Raw genomic sequence first — 26,256 nt, forward strand, 5'->3', positions numbered from 1 at the left:
CCAAGATCGCACCACTGCACTCCAGCCTGGGCAACAGCGAGACTCTGTCTCAAAAGAAAAGGAGGGGCTCTTAGTAACCATGGTTTTTTTTCTTTTTTCTGAGATGGAGTTTCACTCTTATTGCCCTGGCTGGCGTGCAATGGTGCGATCTTGGCTCACCACTGAAGGGATCGCCTGCCCCTCCATACCTGTGGGTGTCTCATCAGGTGGAACGAGAGACTGAAAAAAGAGACACAGAGACAAAGTATAGAGAAAGAAAAGTGGGCCCAGGGGACCGGCACTCAGCATATGGAGGACCCGCACCACCGGTCCTCTGGCACTAGTCTCTGAGTTCTGTCAGTATTTATTGATCATTATCTCTACCATCTCGGAGAGGGGGATGTGGCAGGACAATAGGGTAATAGTGGGGAGAGGGTCAGCAGGAAAACATGTGAACAAAGATCTCTGTCATAAATAAGGAAAGGTGCTGTGCCTTGATGTGCACGTACACAAACATCTCGGTGCATTAAAGAGCAGTATTGCCGCCAGCATGTTTCATCTCCAGCCCTATGGTGGTTTTCTTCTATCTCAGTAAATAGAACAGACAATCGGGTTTTACACCAAGACATTCTGTTGCCCAAGGACGAGCAGGAGACAGATGCCTTCCTCTTATCTCAACTGCAAAGAGGTCTTCCTCTTTCACTAATCCTCCTCAGCACAGACCCTTTATGGGTGTCGGGCTGGGGGATGGTCAGGTCTTTCCCTTCCCATGAGGCCATGTCTCAGACTATCACATGGGGAGAAACCTTGGACAATACCTGGCTTTCCTAGGCAGAGGTCCCTGTGGCCTTCCGCAGTGTATTGTGTCCCTGGGTACATGAGATTAGAGAATGGTGATGACTTTTAACAAGCATACTGCCTTCAAGCACTTTTTAAACAAAGCACATCCTGCACAGCCCTAAATCCATTAAACCTTGAGTCAACACAGCACATGTCTCTGTGAGCACAGGGTTGGGGCTAGGGTTACAGATTTACAGCACCTCAAGGCAGAAGAATTTCTCTTAATACAGAACAAAATGGAGTCTCTTATGTCTACTTCTTTCTGCATAGACACAGTAACAGTCTGATCTCTCTTTCTTTTCTCCACACACCACAACCATCGCCTCCCGGGTTCAAGCGATTCTCTTGCCTCAGCCTCTCCAGTAGCTGGGATTACAGGTGACTGCCACCATGCCTGGCTAATCTTGTATTTTTAATAGAGATGGGATTTCTCCATGTTGGTCAGGCTGGTCTTGAACTGCCGACCTCAGGTGATCCACCCGCCTTGGCCTCCCAAAGTGCTGGGATTACAGGCGTGAGCCACCGATCCTGGCTGGAAACCATGCTTTTTATCTGCATCTAAACTGAGGGGCAGCCTTATGGGACTGCACCTTTAACCTGTGGAATCTGTGCCTATCTCCAAGTAGACAGTACCAAAATTGAGTTAACTTGTGGGACACACAGCTGCGAGCGTGCCACAGAACTGGTCAGCATGGGCCGGACGCGGTGGCTCACGCCCGTAATCCTAACACTTTGGGAGGCTGATTCGGGCAGATCACTTGAGGTCAGGAGTTCGAGACTAGCCTGGCCAACGTGGTGAAAAATAAAAAATTAGCAGGGCATAGTGGCTTGTGCGTAAGTTACTTGTCCACAAGTAACTCCCAGCTACTCAGGAGGCTGAGGCAGGGGAGTTGCTTGAACCCTGGAGGTGGAGGTTGTGGTGAGCCGAGACCGCGCCGCTGCACTCCAGCCTGGGCGACAGTGAAACTCTGTCTCAAACATGGGGGAAAACATACATTTTGGTGATGAGTGGCATAGTATTCTGTGCTGAATATGAGTGTAGTAAAAACAGTTATCTTTGGGAAGAGACTTGGCCCAGCAGTCTCAGGGCCTGTGATGTCTACTCTATAGTGACGGAATGATCTGTCTCTGCTCCTGGCTGCTGCTTATCCTGAGACTGTGCACCATGTGCCAGCCCCACTTACAGTCTCAGAATGGAATGACATCCTTCGTCTATGGTGTCATTAATTTTTTTGTCTAGGAAATTATTATTATTATTATTATTTTTTGAGACGGAGCCTCGCTCTGTCACCCAGGCTGGAGTGCAGTGGCGCAGTCTCCACTCACTACAACCCCTGCCTCCTGGGTTCAAGTGATTCTCCTGCCTCAGCCTCCCAAGTATCTGGGATTACAGGCACGCGCCACCACGCCTGGCTAATTTTTGTATTTTTAGTAGAGACGGAGTTTCACCATGTTGGCCAGGCTGGTCTCGAACTCCTGACCTCAGGTGATCTGCCCGCCTTGGCCTCCTAAAATGCTGGGATTACAGGCGGGAGCCACTGCTCCTGGCCTAGGAAATTATTTTGGTCAGCATACTGAAATGGAGGTGTTGTCCATTAAAACACACACACTCACCTACTCACTCACTAAAGCCTTTATTTTCTTTCCATTCTCCAATCTTTAAAACAAAAAATACTGTATTTACTACATTTCTCCCTGCAGTAAGTACCCCTCTTGCATGCTCTATTTAAGATCACAGTACACTAAAATCTTGTTTATATTCTGTCTTCAATTCTTGCCCCTAGTTCTTGGTTGACTCCATCCGATCAAGTTATCACATCCACCCATTCCATTGCTCCTGCGACCTACCTGTTTCTAAATTTATTTTTATTTTTAAAAAATTTTATTTTTTATTTTTATTTTTTTTGAGACAGAGTCTCGCTCTGTCATCAGGCTGGAGTGCAGTGGCACGATCTCGGCTCACTGCAACCTCTGTCTCCCAGATTCAAGCGATTCTCCTGCCTCAGCCTCCTGAGTAGCTGGGATTACAAGCACACGCCACCATGCCTGGCTAATTTTTGTATTTTTAGTAGAGACGGGGTTTCACCATGTTGGCCAAGATTGTCTCGATCTCTTGACCTTGTAATCTGCCCGCCTCGGCCTCCCAAAGTGCTGGGTTTATAGGCATGAGCTACCGCGTGTGGCCCCTAAGTTTATTTTTAATTAATTATTTATTTTTTTAAGGGATGGGGTCTCACTCTATTGCACAGGCTGGAGTGCAGTGAGGCAATCATAGCTCACTGTTACCTGGAACTCCTAGGCTCAAATGATCCTCCTGCATCAGTCTCCCAAGTAGGTAGGACTACAGGCATGTACCACTATGTCTGGCTAATATTTTTATTTATTTACTTATTTATTTATTTTTGAGACAGGGTCTTGCTCTGTCTCCCAGGCTGGAGTGCAGTGGCATAATCACAGCTCACTGCAACCTAGACCTCCTGGGCTCAAACAGTTCTCCCACCTCAGCCTCCTGAATAGCTGGGACTACAGGGGCATGCCAGTATGCCGCTAATATTTTGTTTTTTTATAGAGCTGGAGTCTTGCTATGTTGCCTAGGCTGGTCTCAATTTCCTGGGCTCAAGCGATTCTTCCATCTCAGCCACCCGAGTAGCCGGGACTACAGGTTCGTGCCACTGTGCCATGCTAATATTTTGATTTTTTGTAGAGTTGGGGTCTTGCTGTGTTGTCCAGACTGGTCTTAAACTCCTGAGCTCAAGTGATTTTCCCACCTCAGCCTCCCAAAATGTACCCAGATGGAGGCATCATTTATTAAAACACACTCCTGCATAAAATAAAGGTTTTATTTTCCTTCCACTCTTCTATCTTTAAAACAAAAAATATTGTTTTAAATACAGTTTTTAAATTTTTGTCCTCATCTTTCCTTCCCTGTCAGCAGCAATTTGCACAGCCAATCACTCCCTCTTCTTTTTTCTTAACTTTGAAGAGATTCTTCATACTTTAAAAAATCTGTTTAACTTTTTTTTTTTTTTTTTGAGGTGGAGTCTTACTCTGTCACCCAGGCTGGAGTGTAGTGGTGCGATCTCGGCTCATTGCAACCTCCGCCTCCTGGGTTCAAGTGATTCTCCCACCTCAGCCTCCTGAGTAGTCCCGAGCTGGGACTACAGGCTTGTGCCACCACACCTGGCTAATTTTTGTATTTTTAGTAGAGACGGGGTTTCACTGTGTTGGCCAGGCTTGTCTTGAACTCCTGACCTCGTGATCCATCCGCCTTGGCCTCCCAAAGTGCTGAGATTACAGGCATGAGCCACGGCGCCTGGCCCTTTTTAACATTTTTGTCATCACCTTCATGTCTCCTGAACTGTCTTCTGTGAATATGAGTGTCCCACAATTTAGTCCTTCAACCTGTTCTCTCTACCCACACCCTCTACCTTTCCTTATGATCTCATCTTACGGCTTCAAACCACCACCTGCCTGTCTCCACTTTCCCTCTCCACTCACCCCTCCTGAATTCCAGAATCCTGTGTCCACTCGTGTTCTGGACATCTCTGCTGGGGCATCCACAGGCATCTCCACCTTCATATGTCCAAAAGAGACTCCCTGAACTCCCCAAACACGTTTCCCTGGCAGTCCTGCACGTCTCAGATGAGGGACACCCTGTGCTTTCTGGGGATTAAGTAAACCTGTCAAATGTATTTAAAATATAGGAGATAATTTCTTACTTGTGTTTTCATTTATAATACAAACAATAAATCACATGTTTACTTACATGCCTGTAATCCCAGCTACTTGGGCTAAGGCAGGAGAATCGCTTGAACCCAGGGGGCAGAGGTTGCAGTTAGCCAAAGATCACGCCCTGCACTCCAGCCTGTGCGACAGAGTGAGGCCCTGTCTCACAAACCCACACACACAAAATTAGCCGGGCATGGTGGCAGGTGCCCGTACTTCCAGCTACTCTGGGAGGCTGAGGCAGAATTGCTTGAACCTGAGAGGCAGAGGTTGCAGCAAGCCGATATCACGCCATTGCACTTCAACTTGGGTGACAGAGTGAGACTGTCTCAAAAAAAATGTATTTGCTCAGTTAGGATGGAAATAGGCCTATATGGAAAGTACAGTTAATGTTTGAGTTGAATCTTGATAGAAGCAGTTTCTTGGGAGAAATGGCATCCAGCCCAGTGGAGACCCGCAAGAACAGGTCACGTCCATACATTCCCGCTAGAGGGCAGTGCTGGTGTTGGTTGAGGCTTCGGAGGTCACCTTGAAGGCTAACCGTGTGATCACTGGAGAACAGCTGGCATGCAGCCATGTCTCAGTATAGGCTACAGGTCTTCAGAGAGGCCCCTGACAGCAGAGTGTGTCGCAGCCTCTGGTCTCACAGTGCCTGTCAACCTCTTGAATTTCTGTGTATTGTGAATTCCAGTAGTCGAGGTCAGAATCTCATATATGGGGTCTGAGAAGGTGCCATATAACATTCTCCAGGGGAGGGGGGAATCCAACCACATTCTCTGGGGTGGGAGGGAAGTTTACTCCATTTCTCATTTATGGGGGCTGCTAAGGGGTGATGCATCACTCATGAAGGAAGGAGGAACACACTCCAAGTTTTTATCGCAGCATATAAGTCATTCATGTAGCAAACTGTAAGTGGAAATCATTTGAAACCTACATAACAGGGGGCCCAGGTTTCTTCTGCCTCAGAAACTTCATCTGGGGTGCTTCTCTGCCTGGAACTCTCTGGCCCCTCAGCTGCAGGTGACAAACACCCTTCCTTCCCCAGGCCTTTGTTCTGGTAGTACCTTCTTAGGATTCTGTGACCCCCCCATAGCCCCCGATTTAACACTCCAGCCTGACCCCACCCCAACTCTCCTCCATTTTGAAGGTCTGTGTGTTTCTTTCTTTCCCTTTTCCTGCCACTGTCTGGATCCTGGTGACAGCAAGGATCCAAGGGGAGAGACGAGCCAGAAGGTGGGGACTGTGCTGGCTCAACCCCTCTGAGTGGAGCTCAGCCCTAGTCTCACATTTGAGAGCTGAGGCATTTTGCAGAAACATTTCTTGTGCCTTCTTACAGAGATTCTGATTTCAATACTCAGATGGAGGCCAGGCCTAATATTTAAAGCTGATGCTACAGTAGTTGCTCCCTATCTGCTGGTTTGATTTCTGTGGTTCCAGATACTCGAGTTTAACTGTGGTCTGAAAATATTACACAGAAAGTTCCAAAAATGAAGAATGCACAACTTTTAAATTTCTCGCCATTCCGAGTAGTGTGCTGAAATCTAGCACTGTCCCACTCTCTTTTGTTTTTGAGGAGTCTCACTCCATTGCCCAGGCTGGAACACAGTGGTGCAATATCGGCTCACCGCAACCTCTGCCTCCTGGGTTCAAGTGACTCTCATGCCTCAGCCTCCCAAGTAGCTGGGATTACAGGCATATGCCACCACACCCCACTAATTTTTTGTATTTTTAGTAGAGACAGTTTCACCATGTTGCCCAGGCTGGTCTTGAACTCCTGAGCTCAGGCAATCCACCTGCCTTGGCCTCCCAAAGTGCTAGGATTACAGGTGTGAGCCACTGTACCTGGCCAGTCCCACGCTATTTTGCCCAGGACTCAAATCATCTCCTTTTCTGGTATATCTAGGCAGTACAGTCATCCCTCAGTATCGGAGGGATTACTTCCACGACCCCTGAGGATACCAAAATCAGGTGATCTTCAAGTCCCTTATGTAAAGTTGCATAGTATAGCCATAAACTGCATAATGACATTTTGGTCAACAATCAAATCTATGATGGTGGTTCCATAAGATTACACTGTTACACTGGAGCTGAAAAGTTCCTGTTGCCTAGCTACATCAGAGCAGTCATGACGTCATAGTGCAGTGCATTCCTTGTGTCTGTGGTGATGCTGGAGGGAAACAAACCTAGATCGTTGCCAGGCAGCTTTAACCTGGGTGTGGGTGAGGATGACACTGTGATGCTCCTAGAGGTGGTTCATGAGGAATGGACGAATAAGTGGTTGAAACTGATAGAAGAACACATAGCTGAAGAAGAAGTGAGAGGATAAGAAAGTGAAGGAAAAGAAAAAAAAAATCCAGGAACTTTCATAGTGAAGGGTTTAGCAGAAACTTGTACAGACCTCAACAAGCTTCTTAAAAAGTTTGAAAACATGAACTCCAACACCAAAAGGTGTTTATTTATTTATTTATTTATTTATTTTATTTTATTTTATTTTTTTGAGACGGAGTTTCACTCTGTCGCCCAGGCTGGAGTGCAGTGGCGCGATCTTGGCTCACTGCAAGCTCCGCCTCCCGGGTTCACGCCATTCTCTCACCTCAGCCTCCCGAGTAGCTGGGACTACAGGCGCCCGCCACCACGCCCAGCTAATTTTTTGTATTTTTATTAGAGACAGGGTTTCACCATTCACAGGATGGTCTCGATCTCCTGACCTTGTGATCTGCCCGCCTCGGCCTCCCAAAGTGCTGGGATTACAGGCGTGAGCCACCGCGCCTGGCTTATTTTATTTTATCTTTTGAGACAGAGTCTCGCTCTGTCACCCAGGCTGGAGTGTAGTAGTGTGATCTTGGCTCACTGCAACCTCTGCTTCCTGGGTTCAAGCAATTCTCCTGCCTCCATCTCCTGAGTAGCTGGGATTACAGGTGCCTGCCATTACACCTGGCTAATGTTTGTATTTTGTTTTTGTTTTTGTTTTTTTTGAGATGGAGTCTCACTCTGTTGCCCAGGCTCAGTTCACTGCAACCTCTGCCTCCTGGGTTCAAGCCATTCTCCTGCCTCAGCCTCCTGAGTAGCTAGGATTACAGGCATGCGCCACCATGCCCAGCTAATTTTTGTATTTTTAGTAGAGACAGGGTTTCACCATGTTGGCCAGTCTGGTGTCGAACCCCTGACCTCGTGATCTGCCTGCCTCGGCCTCCCAATGTGCTAGGATTACAGGCGTGAGCCACAGCGCCCGGCCTAATGTTTGTATTTTTGTTAGAGATGGGGTTTCACCATTTTGGCCAGGCTAGTCTCGAATTCTTGGCCTGGTGTGATCCGCCTTCCTCAGCCTCCCAAAGTTCTGGGGTTACAGGCGTGAGCCACCGCACCCAACCCCAAAAGGTGTTTATTAATAGAAAGGAAAGTTTATGGTGCATTACCTGCTCACAAGAACATTTAGGAAGAAAAAATAATGAAGTAAGCCACCATGGATATTTTTCTTCCTCTCTCGTTTCCTAATCAGCTGATTCATTTTTTTATTTTTTTATTTTTTGAGTCCGAGTCTCACTCTGTCACCAGGCTGGAGTGCAGTGGTGCGGTCTTGGCTCACTGGAACCTCCACCTCCGGGGTTCAAGTGATTCTCCTGCCTCAGCCTCCCAAGTAGCTGAGACTACAAGCATGCGCCACCACTCCCAGCTAATTTTTGTATTTTTAGTGGAGATGGGGTTTCACCATGTTGGCCAGGATGGTCTCGACCTCTTGACTTCATGATCTGCCCGCCTTGGCCTCCCAAAGTGCTGGGATTACTGGCGTGAGCTACTGCACCAGGCCCTCAGCTGCCTTTCAGATTCACACCACAGACATATTTCTGAAAGGAGTGCCTCCTCTCCTAGAAGAGCCTCAGGCAAGTTCTTCAAGAGGTATCCAGAAGAAGGCATTGTTATCCCAGATGACAGCTCCATACATGTTATTGCTCCTCAGGACCTTCCAGTGGGACAAGATGTGGCACTGGAAGACAGTGACATTGATGGTCCCCACCTTGTGTAGGCCTAGGCTAAGGTATGTGTTTGTGTCCTGGTTGTTGACAAAAAGGTTTAAATGGGGAAAAAAAATTTTAAATGGGAAAAAGCTTATAGAATAAAGACATAAAGACAAAATATTTTTGTACAGCTATACAACGTGTGTTTTAAGCTAAATGTTATTGTAGAAGTCAAAAAGTTAAATTTACAAGTTTATAAAGTCAAAAAGTTATAGTAAGCTAAGGTTAATTTGTTATTGAGAAAAAATATTTTTTATGTTAGTGTAGCCTAAATATACAGTAAGTATGTATGTATGTATGTATTTTTGAGACAGCCTCTCACACTGTCGCCCAGGCCGGAATGCAGTGGTGCGATTATGGCTCACTGCAGCCTCAACCTCTTAAGTTCAGGTGATCGTCCCACCACAGCCTCCTGGGTAGCTGGGACTACAGATGTGTTCCACCATGCCTTGACTGATTTTTTGTATTTTTTTGGTAGACACACGAGTCTCGCCATGTTGCCCAAACTGGTCTCGAAATTCTGGACTCAAGCAATCTGCCTGCCTCGTTCTCCAAACGTGCTGGGATTATAGGCATGAGCCACCACGCCTGGCCGAGTATTCAGTATTTATAAAATCTACAGTAGTACAGAGTTATGTCGTAGGCCATCACATTCAGTCACCACACACTCACTGACTCATCCAGAGCAATTTCTAGTCCTGCAAGCGCCATTCATGGTAAGTGCCCTAGACGGCTGTACCATTTTTTAAACATTTATATCATATTATTATTGTACCTTTTCTATGTCGAGACATGTTTTTATTTACAAGTACGTACTATTGTGTCACAGTTGCCTGTAGTATTCAGTACATAACATGATGTACAGGTTTTTAGCAATAGGCTATACCATATACCCTAGATGTGTAGTAGACTATACCGTCTTGGTTTATGTTAAGTTCAGTCTGTAATGAAATGGTCTGAAAACACATTTCTTAGAACAGGTCCCATTACTAAGCAGTGCATGACTGTATTTGCGTATAAATTACACACATCCTCCCATAGACTTTAAATCATCTCTTGATTACTTATAATGGATTAATGAAGTTTATAAATGCTATATAGTTGTTATACTCCGTTGTTTTCTTGTATTATTTTCATTGTTTGTTACTTTTTGGTTTCTTTCCTTTTTTTGTAATTATTTCAGTTTGTCATTGGTTGAATCCCTGGATTTGGACCCTAGAAATACTGAGGGCCGAGTGTAGACTCTATCTGCCCATTAGTCAGTGAATAGTCTTCTTTTTGATCTGGTCCACTTTTAGGATATCTCAGTCCTTTTGTTTAACCCTTATTTTACTTAACAGTATTCCCCAAGCACATGAATATTGATGCTGGCATTTTGGATATGCCAGTGAGAAGCTGTCACATGCATAATTTAAGTGGAGTAAATAGAGGTCAGTACTGTTTGAGGTTGCAGGCATCCACTGGGCATCTTGGAACATATCCTCCTGGATACGGAGATTCCACTGTGTTCTGTATCTGGTGCTGAGCACCAAGGCTCTGTGTCCTCCATTTCTGAGGGATTACATGAGCCTGGGATCCATAGAGGGGGGGGAGGGGCTGTGCTCTTCATGGGGTTTGGTCACAGCTGTGTCTCTTCCCTGAATGGGGCAGCTCAGTCCAGCCTAGCTCCCTACTGCTGTAGTGTGTGTGCAGGCTTCTCCAGGAGGGGAGCGAGTCCTGAATAAAAGAGTAAAAATTTCACTCGTTCTTCCTGTAGGAATTTCTTGTCCCTGCATCAACTCTGGTGCAGTGGGCAGCAGAGGACATCTTTCCACAGGATTAGGTCTAACCTGTGTGTGTGGTTGTGGCATAGGAAGGGGAATGTGTTGATTCTGAGCAGTAATCAGCGTATTTTTGACATTTAGGATTGACTTATAAACAGTCATGCTGTGTGATGAAGAAGCCCAGAAGAGGAAAGCAAAGGAGTCAGGGATGGCTCTTCCTCAGGTAAAGTGATATTCTCGGTGGATGGTTCTCTCTGTTTCTTTCTGAAATGCCTGAAGCATCCTGCCTGACACGTTTGCTCACACTCACCCATGCCTTCCCTCAGTCCCTCTCATCTCGCTTAGATTCCATCTCTTGTGATCCAGTGACATGAACTTGGGAAGAGGCTGCACTGGGCATGGTCCTGGGAAGGGCTCACACCCAGACATGGATGGAGACAGGGTGAGGGTCCTGTGGTGTCAGTGCTGTTGGGCAGCAGGGATTGTTCAGGGGCCACATCTGGATGCACTGTCAGCTCTCTGTGGACCAGGATTAGAGAGGCTGCCAATGGAAGTCACGTATTTTTTTTTTTTTTTGAGACAGAGTCTTGCTCTGTCACCCAGGCTGGAGTGCAGTGGCATGATCTTGGCTCACTGCAACCTCCACCTCCCGGGTTCAAGCAATTCTCCTGCTCAGCCTCCTGAGTAGCTGAGATTACAGGCGCCCGCCACCACGCCCAGCTAATTTTTTTGTATTTTTAGTAGAGACGGGGTTTCACCATGTTGGTCAGGCTGGTCTCGAACCCCTGTCCTCGTGATCCACCTGCCTCGGCCTCCCAAAGTGCTGGGATTATAGGCGTGAGCCACCGCGCCTGGCCGGAAGTCACGTATTAATGCACACAAGTACCTGGTAAATTCTGGAAAAGGAGTTCAGGAAGGAGAAATCTTTTCTGTCTGATTTTTACTACATTTGAAGCTAAACACCTTTCCTACTTTCTAGTGTCTGGCTTGGTTCAGAGAGGACATTCTCTCTTCTTTCTCAGCATGCCCCTCCCATGGAGACTAGTGTTCCTGCAGGGAGTCTTGTACAGCAGCTGTGTTAGGTGAAAAAAGCTGTAATTTTGCACAGAGATTGCAGCATAAATTTTTTGTCATTAAAGAGGTGGAAATTATATTCATTCTTGTTCCAGCAATTGTTTTTTTTAATGTTAAACATCAAATTATGTATATATTTGTTTTATAGGAAGACACCAAACATGCAGCTTAGGCCATCAAAAACAAAGCCTCCCCTGCCCTGCCCTATGCAGTTTCCCACCCTCCCTGCATCTCACTGGCGACCCACTGCTGTCAGCTCTGTGTCAAGAGCGAGAGCATGTCCTGTAGAAATATATTTATACAGCATTGGCCAGGTGTGGTGGCTCATGCCTGTAATCCCAGCACTTTGGGAGGCCGAGGCGGACAGATCACCTGAGGTCAGGAGTTTGAGACCAGCCTGGCCAACATAGTGAAACCCTGTCTCTACTGAAAATACAAAAATTAGCAAGGCATGGTGGCGGTCACCTGTAATCCCAGCTACCACAGAGGCTGAGACAGGAGAATTGCTTGAACCTGGGAGGCGGAGGTTGCAGTGAGCCAAGGTCATGCCACTGCACTCCAGCCTGGGCGACAGAGCAAGACTGTGTCTCAAAAAACAAAACAAAACAAAAAAAACGTATACAGCATTATAAGGCTGGACGCTGTGGCTCATGCCTGTAATCCTAGCGCTTTGGGAGGCCAAGGTGGGTGGATCACCTGAGGTTGGGAGTTTGAGACCAGTCTGACCAACATGGAGAAACTCCATCTCTATTAAAAACAGAAAATGAGTCGGGCATGGTGGCACATGCCTGTAATCCCAGCTCCTCGGGAGACTGAAGCAGGAGAATCGCTTGAACCCGGGAGGCGGAGGCTGCAATGAGCCAAGATTGCACCATTGCACTTCAGCCTTGGAAACAAGAGCGAAACTCCAAAAGAAATATATTTATACAGCATTATGGTATTTTAAATAAAATCCTCAGTGATTGTTTCGTTGTAATATTTTATTCCAAAAGTTGTGAAAATTTGCATGCTTTCATGTTAGGAAGATGATTCCTTGCTCCTTTACATCCTCATGTGAACGTTCTCTGAATTAGAAATTAGTCACCTTGGCAAGGTGCAGTGGCTCACGCCTGTAATCCCAGCACTTTGGGAGGCCGGAGGCGGGCAGAGCACCTGAGGTCAGGAGTTCGAGACCAGCCTGACCAACATGGTGAAACTCTGTCTCTACTAAAAATACAAAATTAGCCTGGTGTGGTGGTGCACACCTGTAATCCCAGCTACTTGTGAGGCTTAGGCGGGAGAATCACTTGAACCCGGGAGACAGAGGTTGCAGTGAGCCAAGATTGCGCCATTGCACTCCAGCCTGGGCGACAGAGCGAGACTGTCTCGAAGAAAAAAAAAAAAAGAAAGAAATCAGTCACCTCTCGTACCTCTCGTTTTTTGTGCCTGGCGTGGTTCAGGGACCATGTGCATCATTCAGCCCAGGAAGAGTCTCTGGAGGTCCTGAGCTTTGTCTGGGATGCATCCTCTCTGGACTTTGCTTGTCACCTCCTCACTGAAGAGGGTGGCCAGATTCTGCTCAGGAGCTTCCCTTTCTGCACCTGCTCTGCAGCCTGTGTGAGGCCATAGGAAGCTGGGGTCCTCACTGCCACCTAGTATCTGCCCGTGTAACTGCGGCCTCTGATTTATGCTGATGCCTTTGTTCTCGGTGGCTTCCTGATCTGGGGCCCTGTTACTTCAGTGCTTCTGTTCAAACAAGACAGAACATTGTCCCTCAGGAGAAATCTGGAGTTTGTGGTTTCCTCTGGATGATGGTGCGTCATGCCTGAGCAGGGGCTCAGGCTAATGTGTTCATGCATTTTCCCACTGGGCTCCCAGCAGGTTGACTTGGTGCTTCTTTGGGATGCAGGAACTTGCTAAGGACCTTCTGGATTTCTCACAAAGCCAATTGGTCTGTGTATTGTTTAATTTTTGTCTCCATGGGGACAGAAAGGTCTGTGGCTTCGCATTCCTGTTTCTGGCTGACATTACTCTTTAGTAGAGTTGTGGATTTCTTACACAGGTCTGGAGTGTCTTTTAGTTAGGGGCCACGTGTATTTGCTGAGGGAGAGGTAGGATGTTTCTTGTGTGTGTGTGTCATTTATAATTAGTGCTGCTGAAGAAGGAAACTTCTTCTTTTTTTTTTTTTTTTGAGATGGAGTGTTTCACTCTTGTTGCCCAGGCTGGAGTGCAATGGCGTGATCTCGGCTCACTGCAACCTCTGTCTCCCAGGTTCAAGCAATTCTTCTGCCTCAGCCTCCCGAGTAGCTGGGATTGCAGGCATGCGCCACCACGCCTGGCTAATTTTGTATTTTTAGTAGAGACGGGGTTTCTCTGTGTTGATCAGGCTGGTCTCGGACTCCCCACTCAGGTGATCCGCCCATCTTGGCCTCCCAAAGTGCTGTGATTACATGTGTGAGCCACCGCGCCTGGCCAAAACTTGTTTTCAATAAATTCGTATTAGTTAATATGCCTAAATGGCATTCTTTGTTTTGGTTACAATCCTGTCATTCGTTAGTTCTAACAGATCCTGCTTTTTCCTGCCTCGTACCCCCACTTTTTTTTTTCCTGTTTTTTTCCTCTGCTTCTGGTCCCTGCTCAGGCATCCTGTGCGGTGGTAATTGGCTGCAGCACAGACCAGTGCCCTATTCCTGGCCTTAAATTAGAGGAAATGCATCCCACGTTTACTGTTGATTATGACGTTTTATGAGATGTTCTTGTTTAATATCATGTTTTTTTTGTTTGTTTTCCAATTTCATTCTTGGCCTGAGTATTAAGTATCTAGTAATTTCTTAAGGTATGTCCTGCTGAGATATTTTCTATGACCTTTATTTGTTTGTTTATTTTTTGAGACGGAGTCTCGCTCTTGTCGCCCAGGCTGGAGTGCAGTGGTGCGATCTCGGCTCGCTGCAACATCCGCCTCCCAGGTTCAAGCAATTCTCCTGCCTCAGCCTCCCGAGTAGCTGGGATTACAGGTGCCCACCACCATGCCTGGCTAATTTTTGTATTTTTAGTAGAGACAGGGTTTCACTATGTTGGCCGGGCTCCCGAAGTGCTGGAGTTACAGACGTGAGCCACTGCACCCAGCCTATTTGTTAAATTAGTGTATAAGATTCTTAAATTTTGTATAATGTATCACTGTTTTATTAAAGAAATAAATCAATAAACTCCATTGGGCTTTCGCTAATACCTACATATGTAAATTTTAATGGATAAAAGTGCATTTATAGGCCAGGATTAGTGATGCATGCCTATAATCCCACCTTCTTGGGAGGCTGGGGCAGGATTAAACTCTTCCCTTGAACCCAGGAGTTTGAGATCTTTCTGGGCAACCTAGTAAAACCCCATCTGAATTTTTAAAAATACTGCATATTTTTGAATGTGGGCATTTACTAGAGATTGGAGTTGAAGTTTCTATGTTTTCTAATGATCTGCCATTTTTAATAGCTTAATATTCAAAAATGTTTATAAACTAAATTGAGTACAATTTATACATTTTTAGTGTTGTAAACAATGTGGTCCTCATTTTAGGGACACTTGACATTCATGGACGTGGCCATCGAGTTCTCTCAGGAGGAGTGGAAATCCCTGGACCCTGGACAGAGGGCTTTATACAGGGACGTGATGCTGGAGAACTACAGGAACCTGGTCTCTCTGGGTGAGGATGACTTCCCTCCGGAAGCCGAGATCTGCTCTAATCTATCTTTGCATTTTCTCTTGTGTGCCTCTTGGGAGCCCCTAAATTGCTTAACTGAGGTAGAAACCTTGTTGACTCAGAAATGAAAAGCTCTATTATGCTCTCTGGATTTGAAATGTGTCCTTTCTTCAGATGTTCATGATACATCATTGGGTGGCACCAGATAACCAGTTCTCTATTTTCTCCCCTGTGTTTACAAGTCAGTAGTTCTTGGAAGAGATCTCAGTGTCTACATATTGCAGTATTCCCTAAGTATTCAGAAGGAGCCCGTCTGTGGGTGAACTTCTGAGATATTATTCTTGATCCATTTGCGATATCTCCTCTCTTACCTAAACATAAGGCTTGGGTTTTGGAAATGCCCCAGCACATCTTGTTTCTTTCTTTTTATTAACAGGAATCTGTCTTCCTGACCGAAGTATTATTTCCATGTTGAGGCAAAGGAGAGAGCCCTTGGTTCTGCAAAGTCAAGTTAAAATAGTAAAAAATACAGATGGAAGGGAATGTGTCAGAAGCGTGAACACAGGTAAGAGCTCTGATGGGCAGTGTGGAAGCCATAGTTTTTATTTTTTTATTTTTGAGCCAGGGTGTTCCATTATCACCCAGGCTGTAGTGCAGTGGCAATCATAGCTCACTGCAGCCTCAAACTCCTGGACTCAAACAATCCTCCTGCCTTGGCCTCCCAAAGTTCTAGATTACAGCCACTGCACCTTGCAAAGCCATACTATTTTTTTTTTTTTTTTTGTCTTGCTCTGTTGCCCAGGCTGCAGTGCAGTGGTGTGATCTCAGCTCACTGCAACTTCTGCCTCCCAGGTTCAAGCGATTCTCGTGCCTCAGCCTCCCCAATAGCTGGGATTACAGGCATGTGTCACCACACCCAGCTAATTTTTGTGTTTTTAATAGAGACGGAGTTTCACCATGTTGGACAGGCGGGTCTCAAACTCCTGACTTCCAGTGATCTGCCTGCCTCAGCCTCCCAAAATCCTGGGATTACAGACGTGAGCCACCACACCCAGCCCATACTAACTATTAAAGAGTGTGTGGGAAACTCTCCAAAGGTGGGAGAGTTCTGTGAGAAAAGAAAAGTTTAAATCCTAGGCATTCTGAATGGAAATATTTCTTTGCTCTCTCTTGTCACTCAGCTCTATAAATGTGTAATAGTTTCATCTTTTTGCCCTCGAGTGGTGTTGCCGCCCAGAGACAAAAGCAAAGTCTTTATCATGATGGACAGCACCCGGTCATGTGGCTTCTGTGAACTTTTGTTCCATGATTCTGAAGAACACAGGGAGCATTGTTGCCAGGGGTCTCTTTCCCCTGTGGTCTTTCTTTCTGTACTTGATTCCATCTGATGCTCAGTGTCTGTCCCTGTAGGTCAAAGCCGAGGTCTTCACAGACCTGCCCCCTTGACCTATTTATTCATGGTCCACCCCATTTCCTGTACTGGGAAGATGTAATCAGGAAATGGGAAAACATGAGCTACTCTTTTTTTCGCATCTGGGCCCTGGAAACTACAGGTGCCTCCAGCCCCCTCTGCCTGTTCAGGTCTATTTGGATGGGAAAAAGCCAGTGATTTTCCTATTCTCACATGCCACTCAGCACAGAGAGCATTTCACTTCTGGTCACCAAAACGTGTGGGGATTTCTCCCCATCAACAATTTTTCACTGGATCTTTACTGGGTTTTCTATAATTCATTTCTAACACTGTCTACCTGGAGTTAGAATCAGATCCCACAGGCTAAGGGTTGGGTTCCCAAGCCTGTCACCCACCTCAGCCACCACTTGCTAGTAGTAGGTTGTCACCTTTCTGTCTGACCAACCAGCTGTAAGTTGGGTTCCCTCGACCCCCTTTTTCTGTTTGGTTACTTTGCTAGGGTGGCTTACAGAACTCAGTGAAACACTTCGTTATGTTCATTGGTTGATGACGAAGGATGTTTCTAAGGATACAGATGGACAGCCAGATGAGGAGATTCACAGGGCGAGGCACATGGGAAGATTCACTGGGTGTGCCACCCTCCAGGCACCTGTGTGTCTTCAGCATTTGGAGGCTCTCGTGACCCCATAGTTCAGGGATCTTTATGGAGGCTTCATCACATAGGCGTGATTGGTATTAACTCAATCTCCAGCCCCTCTCCTAGAAGATAGTGGGTGGGGCTGACAGTTTCATGCTTCTAAGTATGGCCTGGTCTTTCTGGTGATCAGCCCCATCCAGGGACCCACAAAGGTTGCCTCATTAGAGCAGATCACACTCACACCACCCAGGACATCTCAAGGTCTTCAGAGCTCTGTGTCAGGAACTGGGGAAGAGACCAATGTATGCATTTCTTCTTATTCCACAAGGCCCCTCAGCCATTCTTCGGTTGTGCTTCATCCACACTTTACTGGTGTGTGTCACAGGGGAGTAGGTGGCTCTTCTGAGATGCTTACTCAGCTAAGTGGGGCGCAGATAGTCAACAGAAAGACCTTGTATTGGATCCCTAGGTCCCCATGGGGAGCATGGCACAAAATAGCAACCAGATGCCTCTGGTTTTAACACTACCATCATTTGTTCAAACCACTGTTTCTTTCATCTTGTACCTTTCCATGTATTATAAATTAACTTGGCTTTTGTATATTTAGTCAGCAGTTCCATATTTCATATAAAACTCTTTGTGTTTATTATTTTGTATCTGTGGGGCTATAGTATCAGGGAATGGCCATTGGTTTATATATTTTTGAGTGTGTGTTGTTTTTTTTACAGCACAGGGTATGCCTTAGCAGGAGATTCTCTAAAACCTATAGACACTCCAGAAATTTTTGAGTAGGAGTTTAAATATTTGTTTTCCTTTGTTTTACCTGACTTAGTAGCTACTATTAAACAACATTTTGCCAATTAAATTTATTACAGTGTATAATATGGAAATTTTTTATATCTTAAGAATATGCTGTTTTAAAATTGTTGCCATCTTAATCTCAGAAATACCATTACATTGATTTGTCATAATTTGTTATTTAAGACTGAGGGGCAAAACTCAAACCATATCTTCCTCTGTCTGGTCTTGCACCACACAACAATAAACACAGACAACTTACGTGACCAAATGTGAGTTTTTCTTCCACCAATAAGCAATCAGTTCGCAGTGGATACTTGCTGAGTACCCTTGAATTCAATTCTGATGCTGTGTACCTGCAGAGCGCGTCACATCCCACAGGTAGGGGGCTCAGTCTCCAATACTGCCCCCTTTCAGACACCGGTCATAAGTCCAGGCCTCTGGAACTTTCAACCAACCAGCTTCAAAAGTTAGGGTTCCCATGGCTCCCTCTTTGCATTTGATTAATTTGCTAGAGTGGTTCACGGAGCTCATGGTAATACATACTTAGCATTTACAGGGTTTATTACACAGTGTATTTTGAAGGATCCAGACCTGGCATGGTGGCTCACATCTGTAACCCAAGAATTTTTGGAGGCTGAGGTGGGCGGATTACTTGATCCCAGGAGTTTGAGACCAGCAACATAATGAGACGTTATCTCTACCAAAAATTAAAAAATTAGCCGGGCATGGTAGTGCATACCTTGTAGTCCCAGCTGCTCAAGTGGACTGCTTGAGCCCAGGAGTTTAAGGCTGCAGTGAGCTGCACTGCAGCCTGGCTGACACAGAGCAAGACCTTATTCCAAATAGATAGAGAGGGATAAATTAACAGATGGAAAGAACATAGGGTCAGGTCTGGAAGGGTCCCCAGCACAAGAGCTTCTGTGTCCTGGAGTTGGCTTGTGCCACCCTCCTGGCATGTGTGGGAGTCCCTGCTCACCTTCCTGTCAGCCCTGGGGTGTTCAGCTGTCCAGAAGCTCTCTGAACCCAGTCCTTTTGGGTTTTTATGGAAGCTTTATTATATAATGAAGTTACATGATATGACTTCATTATTTGTCTTTTTGTCTTTGTGCGACTGGCTTATTTCACTTAACAGAGCGTCTTTCAGGTTCATCCATTTTGTAGCATATGAAGACATTTCCATATTTTTTTAGGAACAAAGAATGTTTCTTTTTCTTTCTTTTTTTGAGATGGAGTCTCACTCTGTCACCGGGCTGGAGTGAAGTGGCGCGATCTTGGCTCACTGCAACCTCCGCCTCCCGGGTTCAAGCGATTCTCCTGCCTCAGCCTCCTAAGTAGCTGCGACTACAGGCATGCGCCACCACGCCCAGCTAATTTTTGTGTTTTTAGTAGAGACGAGGTTTTACCATGTTCACTAGAATGGTCTTGATCTCCTGACCTCGTGATCCACCCACCTCAGCCTCCAAAAGTGCTGGGATTATAGGCATGAGCCACCGCGCCTGGCCTCCTTTTTCTGTTTCTTAATCAGGTTATTGGTTTTCTGATTTGTAGGAGTTTTATATATTTTAGATATATAAAATCTTATCAGAGGTATGATTTGCAAACATTTTCTCACATATGGTAGGTTTCCTTTTCACTCTGGTAATTGTTTTCTTCCATCCACAATAGTTGTAGGTCTTGTGGTAGTGCATTTTATGTATTTTTACCTTCTTTCTTGTGTTGTCAATGTTCTATCCAGGGAAGCATTATTGAATCCAATGTTATGAAGCTTTCTACCTGATTTTTTCTAGGAGTTTTATGGTTTTAGGTCTTAGTTTTAGGTCACGAATTGACTTTCAGATAATTTTTGCATACGGTGTAATAAGAGTTCAACTTCATTCCTTTCTTGTGGATATCCAGTTTCCTCAGCACTATTTGATAAAGAGACTGTCCTCTCTCATTACATGGTCTTGGTAGCCTTATTGAACATCATTTGACCAAATATTTGAGGGTTTGTTTCTGGCCTGTCTGTTCCAGTCCATTGGCGTGTATGTCTGCCTTCATGGCAGTACAGTTCTGTTTTGATGAAGGTAGCTTAGCAATAAGTTTTATAATCATGCAGTGGTGTAACACCTCCAGCTTTCTTTCTTTCAAGTTTGTTTTGCTATTGAGGCACTTGTGTGATTTCATATTAATTTTAGGATGAGTTTATTTATGAAGAAAGCTTCATTGGGATTTTGCTAAAGAGTTCACTGAATCTGTAGATCTCTTTGGCTATTGACATCTTAACCTTAAGACTTACAATCCATAAACATGGGCTGTTTTTGTATTTGTGTGTGTCTTCTCTAATTTCTTTCAGCAATTTTTTGTAGATTTCTGTGTACAAATTTTTCCCGTCCTTGTTAAGCTTATTCCCTCCATATTTGGAGGTTTTGCATGTACAGATTCCACAAAATTGCAGATCAGAAATCCATAGGTCATTGAATCTGCCCATGTGGATCCCATGGATACTTAGGGCAGACTGTATTTTCAATCCATGGTTAGTTGAATCTGCAGATATAGAAACCACAGGTATGGAAGGCCTGCAGTAAGGAACTTAGGCATCCACAGATTTTGATATCTGAGAGTGTTTTAGGAAAAGCTCTCAAACCATGTTTTTCCTCTGCTCTCACACCACCACAACAATCTGTCAAGACAGAATAAGACTTCCGTGACCGACAGTATAGGAGTTTTTTCCCACACACCAAGCAACGGACAAGAGCTGGGTTTCCTGCAGTTCAGTTCTGACACTATACCTGGAGATAGTGTCAGATCCCACAGGTTGAGGGCTCAGTGTCAAAGACTTCCCCCTTTTCTCACCAGTTACAAGTCTGGGCCTCCAGAACTTCTGACCAACTAGCTTCCAATTGTGGTTTCTGTGGCCCCTCTTTGGGCTCAATAAATTTTCTGGAATGTCTCACAGAACTCACAGAAACACTTATGTTTGCTAGTTTATTATAAAGGCTATTGAAAAGGATACAGATGAAGAGACCTGCAGGGCAAGGTACGGGGGAAGGGGCGTGGAGCTTCTATGCGCTTCCTGCATGCACCAGCATCTAGGAAGCTCCATGTGTTCAGCATCTGGAAGCTCTCTAAATGCAGTCCTCTTGGATTTTTATGGAAACTTTATTATGTCTGCATTCTTTCCCCCAGACATAAAGCAGGACCCTCTCTGGGGAGGTCTTAAGACCTGTAATCAGAAAGATGAGAGAACATTAGAGTCCTGCCTTGGGGTGGGTGAATGGAGGGTAGGAAAAAGTTGGAGAGGTTCTGTTTCCTGAGTTCTGCCCTGGGGCCTACCATACCCAACACTATAACAGAAGACTGTAGCAAAGGCTATGGGAGTTATGAGCCCGGAACTGCAGATAAAAACAAATATATATGTATACCATAACACCACACAGGGGTTCCTGGAACCTGTCTTCCCTGGACACCAAGGGACAGCTGTATTCTGAATAGAAATAATGCAACATGGGCTTTCTTTTTATTTTTTCCTAATTATGAGGGAAAAGCCTTCATTATTTCAACACTGAGTATGATGTTACCTTTTGGCTTTTTATATAAGGCTTCTGTTATGTAAAGTAGATTCCTCGTATTCCTAATGTGTAGAGTGTTTCTATCATCAGTAGTTGTTGATGTTTTTCAAATGTTTTTTCTGCATCCAATGAGCCTATCAAGTGGGTTTTTGTTTTTATTTTATTTTTGTGGAGTATTGCAGGGATCAATGTTCCTAAGTTGCAACATCCTTGCATTCCAGGAGTGACTTTCACATGATCATAGTGTGTGGTCCATTTTAATATACTGCTGAACTTGCTTGCTAGCATTTCGTTGTGGATATTTGCATTAGATTGATGAGGAATATTGCTCTGTAGTTTTCTTAGAGTCTTTGTGTGCCTTTTATGTCAAGGTAACACTAACCTCATTGAATGAGTGAGGGAGTATTTTGTCCATCACATGGAAAATTTTTAAAGAGTGTTGGTGTTAAATCCTTTTTCAGTATTTGATAGAGTTTTACAGTGAAGTCATCTGGTTCATTACTTGTTTTTGTTAGTAGTTATTTGATAACTAATTCAATCTCCTTATTTGTTACTCATCTTAGTGTTTCTACTTCTTCATGTGTAAGTCTTGGTGAGCAGTGTGTATCTAGAAATTCATCCATTGTTGGGACACAGTTGTACAATCTCATTTTCTTTTTTTTTTTTTCCGAGACAGAGTCTCGCTCTTGTAGCCCAGGCTGGAGTACACTGGCGCGATCTCGGCTCACTGCAACCTCCGCCTCCCGGGTTCCAGCGATTCTCCTGCCTCAGCCTCCTGAATAGCTGGGATTACAGGCGTGCACCACCAGGCCTGGCTAATTTTTTGTATTTTTAGTAGAGATGGGGTTTCACCATGGCCAGGCTGGTCTTGAACTCCTGACCTCAGGAGATCCACCTGCCTCGGCCTCGCAAAGTGCTGGGATTATAGGCGTGAGCCACTGCGCCTGGCCACAGTCTCATTTTCTACAATTCAGTTTTATTTGTAATGTCCTCTATTCCATTTCTAAGTTTACTTATTTGAGGCTTACGCTTCATTTTTGTTTTGTTGTTTGTTTATCTAGCTAAGGGTTTGTCAATCTTTTTAAAATTTATTTTAATTGAAAAAAATTTTTTTCAAAAGAGATAGAAGGTCTCATTATGTTGCTCAGGCTGATCTTGAACTCCTGAGCTCAAGTGATCCTCCCGCCTTGCCCTCCCAAAGTGCTAGGATTACAGGCGTGAAACACTATGCCCAGCTGTCAATTTTCTTACCATTCAAAGTATGAGCTTGCAGTTGCATGACTTTAGTGTTTCTCTATTCTGTTTTCTTTGTTTTCTAATCTTAATTTTTTCTTTCTGCTACCTTTGTATTTAGTTTGTTTTTTTTTCATACTTCATTGAAGTATAAAGTTAGATTGTTTACATGTAACTTTATTTATTTATTTTAGTGATGCGTTCTCACTCCGTCTCCCACATTGGAGTGCAGTAGTGCAATCATAGCTCACTTCGACCACAAACTCCTAGGCTAAAGTAATTCTCTTATCTCAGCCTCCTGAGTAGCTAGGACTACAGGTGCATGGCACTGTGCCTTGCTAACTAAAAAATAAATAAGCCAGCACTATGGCTCACACCTGTGGGAATCACACTATGGGATTATGCCTGTAATCCTAGCACTTTGGGAGGCCGAGGCGGGTGGATCACTTGAGGTCAGGAGTTCAAGACCAGTCTCACCAACATGGTAAAACCCCGTCTCTACTAAAAATACAAAAGTTAGCTGGGCATGGTGGCACACGCCTGTGGTCCCAGCCACTGGGGAGGCTGAGGCAGGAGAATCAGTTGAACCCGGGAGGCGGAGGTTGCAGTGAGCCGAGATCGCACCACTGCACTCCAGCCTGGTGACAGAGCGAGACTCCATCTCAAAAATAAATAAATAAATAAATTTTGTAGAGATGGTGTCTTGTTGCCTGTGCTGGTCTGCAACTCCTAGCTTGAAGTACTCCTCATGCCTCAAACTCCCAAGTGCCAGGATTACAGATGTGAGCCATCATGCCTGGCCATTTGTTTATTTTTAATGTAAGCACACATTTTTGTTGCATTTTATAAGTTCTGGTGTGTTCTGTTTTCCTTTCCTTTTCTATCAAGATATTTTAAAAATCAGTTTGTGGTTTCTTTTTTGACCTATTGGTTTTTTAGGTGTGTTGTTTAATTTGGACATATTTGTGGGTTTTACATTTTTTTCTGTTAATTTTGTTTTATTACATTATAATGGGAATAATACTTTGTAGACTTCTAAATGTTTAAAAGTTTGTTTTGTGTCATAACATGAGGTCCATCCTGGAAATTGTTCCATGGGCACTTCCGAAAAATTTGTATTCTGCTGTTTTTAGGTAATATGTTCTGTATACGTCTGTCATATCTAATGAGGCTATAGTGATGTTTGAGTCCTCTGTTTTATTCTTATTCTCTTTGATTTTTATTTATTTATTTTTAGTTTTTAGTTTTAAGGAGCAGGGAGTTTCATAGGCAAGAAAGAAAGGGGAAGAAAGAAAGAAGAAGCTCCCCTGTACAGAGACAGAGTGAGGGGGTCTCCAAAGCTGAGAGACAGAACCCCCTTCTCTTTTGGTTCTATCTTTTTTTTTTTTTTTTTTTTTTGAGACATAGTCTCACCCTGTTCCCTACCCAGGCTGGAGGGCAATGGTGTGATCTCAGCTCACTGCAACCTCCACCTCCCAGGTTCAAGCGATTCTTATGCCTCAGCCACCCGAGTAGCTAGGATTACTAGAATGCACCACCACATGCCGCTAATTTTTGTAGTTTTTGTAGAGATGGGGTTTCGCCATATTGGCCAGGCTAGTCTTGAACTCCTGGCTTCTAGTAATCCTCCTGCCTCAGCCTCCAAAAGTGCTGGGATTACAGGTGTGAGCCACCCTGCTTGGTCACCTGGTTCTATCCATTTTCGAAAATGAATTATAGAAGTCTACTACTATATTGTGGAGCTATCTGTTTCTCCTTTGAATTTTGTGAATGTTTCCATCCTATACTTAGGGGCTGCAATATTTGGTGCCTTTACATTTATAGTTGTTATATCTTCTTGGTGAATTGAACCCTTCATCATTTTATAATAACTTTTCTTTCTTATACTGGTTATTGAGTAAACGTCTGTTCTCTTTGATTTTAATATAGATACCTCTGCGCTCTGCTGGTTACTATTTGCATGGAATATCCTTTTCCATCCTTTGAGTTTCAGCCAGCGTATGTCTTAAGAGTTAAAGGGAGTCTGTTGTGGATAGGATTTAATTGGATCCTGTTTTGTTCTGATTCCAGTGGGAAATCATTTGGATTTCACATACTCATAGAGAAGGCCTTAATATTGCCATCTTGTCACATATTATCTGTAGATTTTGTAACATCTTGTAGATTTTTTTGTCCTTCATTTTTCCCTTACTGCCTGCTTTTGTATTTTGTTGGTTTTTTAATCGTGACATGCTTTGATCCCCTTCTCATCTCCTCTGGTGTATGTTTGTAGACGTTCCTCTTGTGGTTAAGATTGAAGTTACATAAAACATTGTAACAATAAAACATTATTTTAAAATGTTAACAGCTTAACCTTGATTATGTACCGAAAGCATTACATTATAGCTGTGCTATTTGTTATTGTGCTAGAAATTCCTTCTATATATGTAATATTCCCATTAACACATTTTAGTGCTTTTAAAATAATTTTGCCTTTGAAATGCTAGGAAAGAAAAGCCAAATTACAAATGAAAAGTACAATAATGCATGATTTTTTTGTTTTCTTTTTAAATTTTTTTCTCATACAGTGTCACTCTCAGGATACTATGTTTCCATATTTGATCATTTATTGACCTTTAATGGAGAACTTTATATTTTCATTTGGGTTAGAAGTACTGTCTGGGGTCCTTTTATTTCCTTTTGAAGGATTCCTTTTAGCATTTCTTGTCAGACAGTTCCAAAGTACTAATTACCTTCCTCAGCTCTTCTTTATTCAGGAACGTCTAAATTTCTCCTTTATTTTTGCAAGCAAGTTTTGCTGAATATAGTATTCTTGGTTTTTTGTTTGTTTGTTTGTTTGAGAAGGAGTCTCTCTCTGTTGCCCAGGCTAGAGTGCTGTGGCGCGATCTTGGCTCACTGTAACCTCTGCGCCCTGCCTTCCCCCATGCCAGGTTCAAGTGATTCTCCTGCCTCAGCCTCCCAAAGTAGCTGGGATTACAGGCATGTGCCAGCATAGCCAGCTAATTTTTGTGTTTTTAGCAGAGATGAGGTTTCACCATGTTGGCCAGGCTGGTCTTGAACTTCTGACCTCAGTTCATCAGTCCACCTCAGCCTCCCAAAGTGGTAGGATTACAGGTATGAGCCACTGCACCCAGCCGTATTTTTTTTTTCTTTAAGCACTTTCAACATATCATCATCTTTCTGCCTTCTAGCCTGCAAGTTTGCTTTAAGATGTTTAATGATAGGCTGGGCATGGTGGCTCACGCCTGTAATCCCAACACTTTGGGAGACCAAGGCAGGCAGATTGCCTGAGGTTGGGAGTTTGAGACCAGTCTGGCCAACATGGTGAAACCCCATCTCTACTAAAAATACAAAAAAATTAGACAAACGTGGTGGCGTGTGCCTGTATTTCCAGCTACTTGGGAGGCTGATGCAGGGGAATTGCTTGCGGAGGTTGCAGTGAGCTGAGGTGGCACAACTGCACTCCAGCCTGGGGCAACAGAGAGAGATTCCGTCTCAAAAAAAAAAAAAAAAAAAGAATTGTGACAGGTGTGACAGGGAGACCTTTCCCAA

General features: G+C 44.4%; 1 protein-coding gene across 4 annotated transcripts in view; it reads left to right on the forward strand.

The window, feature by feature from the left end:
* ZNF610 (zinc finger protein 610) overlaps positions 1-26,256 on the forward strand; it is a 30,445-nt gene that overhangs the window by 2,359 nt on the left and 1,830 nt on the right. The window contains exons 1-6 of one of the 4 annotated variants that reach the window (XM_054462009.2): positions 6,680-6,993; positions 8,416-8,581; positions 9,040-9,277; positions 10,466-10,547; positions 14,948-15,074; positions 15,508-15,636. In XM_054462009.2, coding sequence (XP_054317984.1) covers positions 10,485-10,547; positions 14,948-15,074; positions 15,508-15,636 — 319 coding nt within the window. In that variant the 5' untranslated portion in view covers positions 6,680-6,993; positions 8,416-8,581; positions 9,040-9,277; positions 10,466-10,484. Of the gene's footprint in view, positions 1-6,679; positions 6,994-8,415; positions 8,582-9,039; positions 9,278-10,465; positions 10,548-14,947; positions 15,075-15,507; positions 15,637-26,256 lie in introns of those variants that run through there. The other 3 variants (XM_063658330.1, XM_054462010.2, XM_063658331.1) reach the window with 3 other exon arrangements.

Source organism: Pongo pygmaeus, chromosome 20 (assembly GCF_028885625.2).
Source record: "Pongo pygmaeus isolate AG05252 chromosome 20, NHGRI_mPonPyg2-v2.0_pri, whole genome shotgun sequence".
NCBI classification, from domain to species: domain Eukaryota; kingdom Metazoa; phylum Chordata; class Mammalia; order Primates; family Hominidae; genus Pongo; species Pongo pygmaeus.